The sequence below is a fragment of the Haemaphysalis longicornis genome, unplaced genomic scaffold, assembly GCF_048455015.1.
Source record: "Haemaphysalis longicornis isolate Haplotype H1 unplaced genomic scaffold, Haemaphysalis longicornis Haplotype H1 scaffold_6, whole genome shotgun sequence".
Lineage (NCBI taxonomy): Eukaryota > Metazoa > Arthropoda > Arachnida > Ixodida > Ixodidae > Haemaphysalis > Haemaphysalis longicornis.
This window is the reverse complement of record NW_027526407.1, coordinates 136,385,897-136,389,312: the sequence shown is the minus strand read 5'-3', so window position 1 is coordinate 136,389,312 and position 3,416 is coordinate 136,385,897. Positions and strand designations below refer to the sequence as shown.

Below are 3,416 nucleotides of genomic sequence, written 5' to 3'. Positions count from 1 at the left end.
GTCACAGGATGCTGACCAAGCCGAAATGCCGTTGTCGCTGCTGAGAAGCTTTGTTAGTGGTGAAATGATGGACGCAAAGTTGCGAATAAACCGCCGAAAATATGAACACAGCCCGATAAAGCTCCTAAGTGCCTTTAGGGTGGTCGGTTTCGGGAACTCCGCGACGGCACGAAGCTTGGTCTCGTCCGGACGAACGCCCTCCTTGCAAACGACATGACCCAGGATGGTCAGTTTGCGCGCGGCAAAGTGACACTTCTTCAGATTGAGCTGCAGTCCCGCCGCGGCGAGACACGTCAAAACTTGCTCTAGGCGAACCAGGTGCGTCTCAAAATCTGGAGCGAAAACGACTACATCACCCAAGTAGCAAAGGCACGTCTTCCATTTGAGGCCGCGCAAAAGACTGTCCATCATTCTTTCAAACGTGGCTGGGGCATTGCATAGCCCGAACGGCATAACGTTAAATTCGTAGAGGCCATCAGGGGTGACGAATGCCGTCTTCGCGCGATCAGCCTCCGCCATTGGGACCTGCCAGTACCCGGATCGTAAGTCGAGGGATGAGAAAAATTCGGCTCCTTGCAAACAATCAAGCGCATCATCGATGCGAGGGAGCGGGTATACGTCTTTGCGTGTAATGGTGTTCAAGCGGCGATAATCTACGCAAAACCTAATGGAGCCATCTTTCTTCCGAACAAGTACCACAGGCGAAGCCCAGGGACTCTTGGAAGGGCGAATAACACCTCGCTTGAGCATATCCGTCACGTTGTCTTCAATAGTTTGGCGCTCAGTCGGTGACACTCGATAGCGGCGCTGTCGAAGCGGGGCGTGCGAACCAGTATCAATGGAGTGCGTGACAACGGACGTGCGACCCAGCGAGCTTTGCGCGTGATCAAACGACGAACAGAACTTCCGAAGCAATGCAGCAAGTCGTGATCGTTGGGTTGCGTCAAGGTCTTCGTCCATGCACTGGTGGAAAGCAGCAGATGGCAGTTGGTCTGGTACGCCGGAACTAACACTCAGTCCGTCAATCTGAACATGGTGCAAATGGTCAGGTACATCGACGACTAGCCGGGCATCCACAATCTCGATAAACCCAAGTGTTTCTCCACTAAAAAGGGAACACGGAGTCGCCGACGGATTCGTGACTAACATAGTGCTTGCGCCATCACGAGTTGTTAAAATGGCACAGGGCAAAGGAAGACATTTCCGACGTAGGAAAATGGCTGAGGGCGTAAAGAGAACAGTTGCGTCTGGGACAGTGGTGCAACATAATGGAACGAGGACAGAGGAGCCTGGCGGAACGTCAGTGTCTTCAGCAATTAGTACCTTGGTAGTAGGGGCATCACCGGAATCCTCTAAGACGTCAGTGGAAAATTCAACTTCAGCCCGAGCACAGTCAATAATAGCGTCGTGGCGGGAAAGAAAGTCCCAACCCAGGATTACGTCATGGGAGCAGGATGGCAGGACGATGAACTCAACGATGTAAGAGATGTTCTTGATGACGACCCGTGCAGTGCAGGCAGCAAGCGGCTTAATGGGTTGCGAATTGGCGGCTCGTAATGAAAGTCCAGAAAGTGGCGTCATCACTTTTCGTAGAGAGCGGCAGAGACGGGCATGGATAACAGAAACAGCGGCTCCTGTATCGATTAGCGCAACAGTAGGGGCACCTTCTACAATCACGTCAATAACATTTTTCGGTGAAATTTGAGGACTTGTGCAGTTCGACGGTGACGCAGCTCTTGCCTCAGGAACTGCGGCTGTTAGTTTTCCTCCCCGTCACTGGTCGGGCGGCGACGCATGGGGGAAACTGAGCGGCGACGTGGGGAGGACGAGCGGCGGCTGGCGAACGGCGGCTGTTCAGAAGACTCGGTGGGCAAATTCTGCGGAGTTTGCGGCGGAACATAAGACGGGATGTGGGGGCTTGCGTAAAAAGGTGCTTGAAAAATGTTGGCGGGCTGCAGCACACGACGACGACAGTAGCGGGCGACATGTCCGGGTGTCCGACACGCGAAACAGATGGGCCGATTGTCCGGTGTGCGCCACGCATTCGCATCGTAAGGACTGGTGATGGGGGTTGGATGTGGTCGTGATGGTACGTGAGTCGGCGCAATGCGCACCGCCGGCTGGAACGACACGGCTGGTTGCGGCGCTGGGGACTGGAAGAATGGAGCAGGCGGTGGTGGCGGCCTGGCTGTCGCTCCAGCGTAGGTGAGAGGGGCGTAGGTGAGAGGGGAGAGGGGCGTAGGGGCAGCGACTGGTGCGGTGTGTTCGGCTGGTGGCAATGCGTTAGCTACCTGGTCCCGTATCATATTCCGGAGTGTAGGCGCTAGTGGAGAAGGCGGCTCTACGGTGCAGGGGAGCAGGGAAACTTGGCGGGCCACCTCTTCTCGTATAAAGTCTTTGATGCGGGAAAACAGAGCGGAATCCTCGTCGTACGTAGCCGCCACGCTCGCCACGGACTCTCCGCGAGCACAGGCTTGTCGAGTCAGAGCTCGCTGCTTGCGTAGATCGTCAAAACTCTGACACAAGCGGACGACATCCGCAACAGTTTTGGGATCTCTAGCCAAGAGCATCTGGAAAGCGTCGTCGTCAACGCCTTTTAAAATGTTCCGGACCTTGTCAGCTTCCGTCATGGAGGGGTCGACGCGTTTGCATATATCAATGACGTCTTCGATATAGCTGGTGAACGTCTCGCCAGCCTTCTGTCCGCGTGCACGTAAGCACTGTTCGGCGCGAAGTTTTCGTACAGCAGGGCGGCCGAAAATTCTAATAAATTCACTGCAGAAATGAGACCAAGGCCGGAGATCGGACTCGTTATTGTTGTACCATGTTTCCGCGACTTTCGTTAGAGAGAAGGCGACGTTGCTAAGCTTGGCATTGTCGTCCCACTTATTATACGCACTCACGCGTTCGAAGGAAGCAAGCCAGTCCTCTGCGTCGCTGTCGTCTGCACCGCTGAACTTGGCCGGTTCCCGCTCGCGCATGGAGCCGCGGCAGATCACAGGCTGAGTGGTTTCTCTGGACATTGGGGGTGGTAGCGTCCGGGAACGAAGCTCCAGGGCGGGATCGAAACTCCTGACCTCCACCACTTGTTAAGAAGACAGCCGACACGCCGCTAGCCGGTTGACGTTGTTTAATCGCAGGAGCGAAGCCGATGGATAACGCAGGTCTGAGCGTTGCGTTCACCAAGCTCGTGTCTGGCGCATGCACGTCCTGTGGTTCATCGTCTGCCTTGACACCTCTTTGGCGCATATCCCCGTGTGTGAATTGGTCGTAATCCTATATGGGCTATGCTGGTGAGGCACATACCCCGATGTCTTGATGGCATGTTGCGTCTATTGCATATGTTCATTACCCTCGTTACAATATATATATATATATATATATATATATATATATATATATATATATATATATAT

General features: G+C 54.2%; 1 protein-coding gene across 1 annotated transcript; it reads right to left on the bottom strand.

Annotated features, from left to right (window-relative positions):
- Positions 1 to 1,854: 1,854 nt before the first annotated feature.
- LOC144143261 (uncharacterized) lies at positions 1,855 to 3,098 on the bottom strand. Its single transcript, XM_077675039.1, has 2 exons — positions 1,964 to 3,098; positions 1,855 to 1,877 (listed from the first exon to the last, which is right to left on the bottom strand). Exons 1-2 carry the CDS (start codon positions 3,021 to 3,023, stop codon positions 1,855 to 1,857), a joined length of 1,083 nt encoding a protein of 360 aa, XP_077531165.1. The 5' UTR covers positions 3,024 to 3,098.
- Positions 3,099 to 3,416: the final 318 nt, after the last annotated feature.

Bases quoted from the DNA above. Each gene is read 5' to 3' on its own strand.
- LOC144143261 (XM_077675039.1), bottom strand. From the start codon at position 3,023: ATGTCCAGAGAAACCACTCAGCCTGTGATCTGCCGCGGCTCCATGCGC. The intron at 1,878-1,963 runs GTGTGCTGCAGC...CAAACTCCGCAG, and splicing joins CGCCCGCTACTGTCGTCGTC to AATTTGCCCACCGAGTCTTC.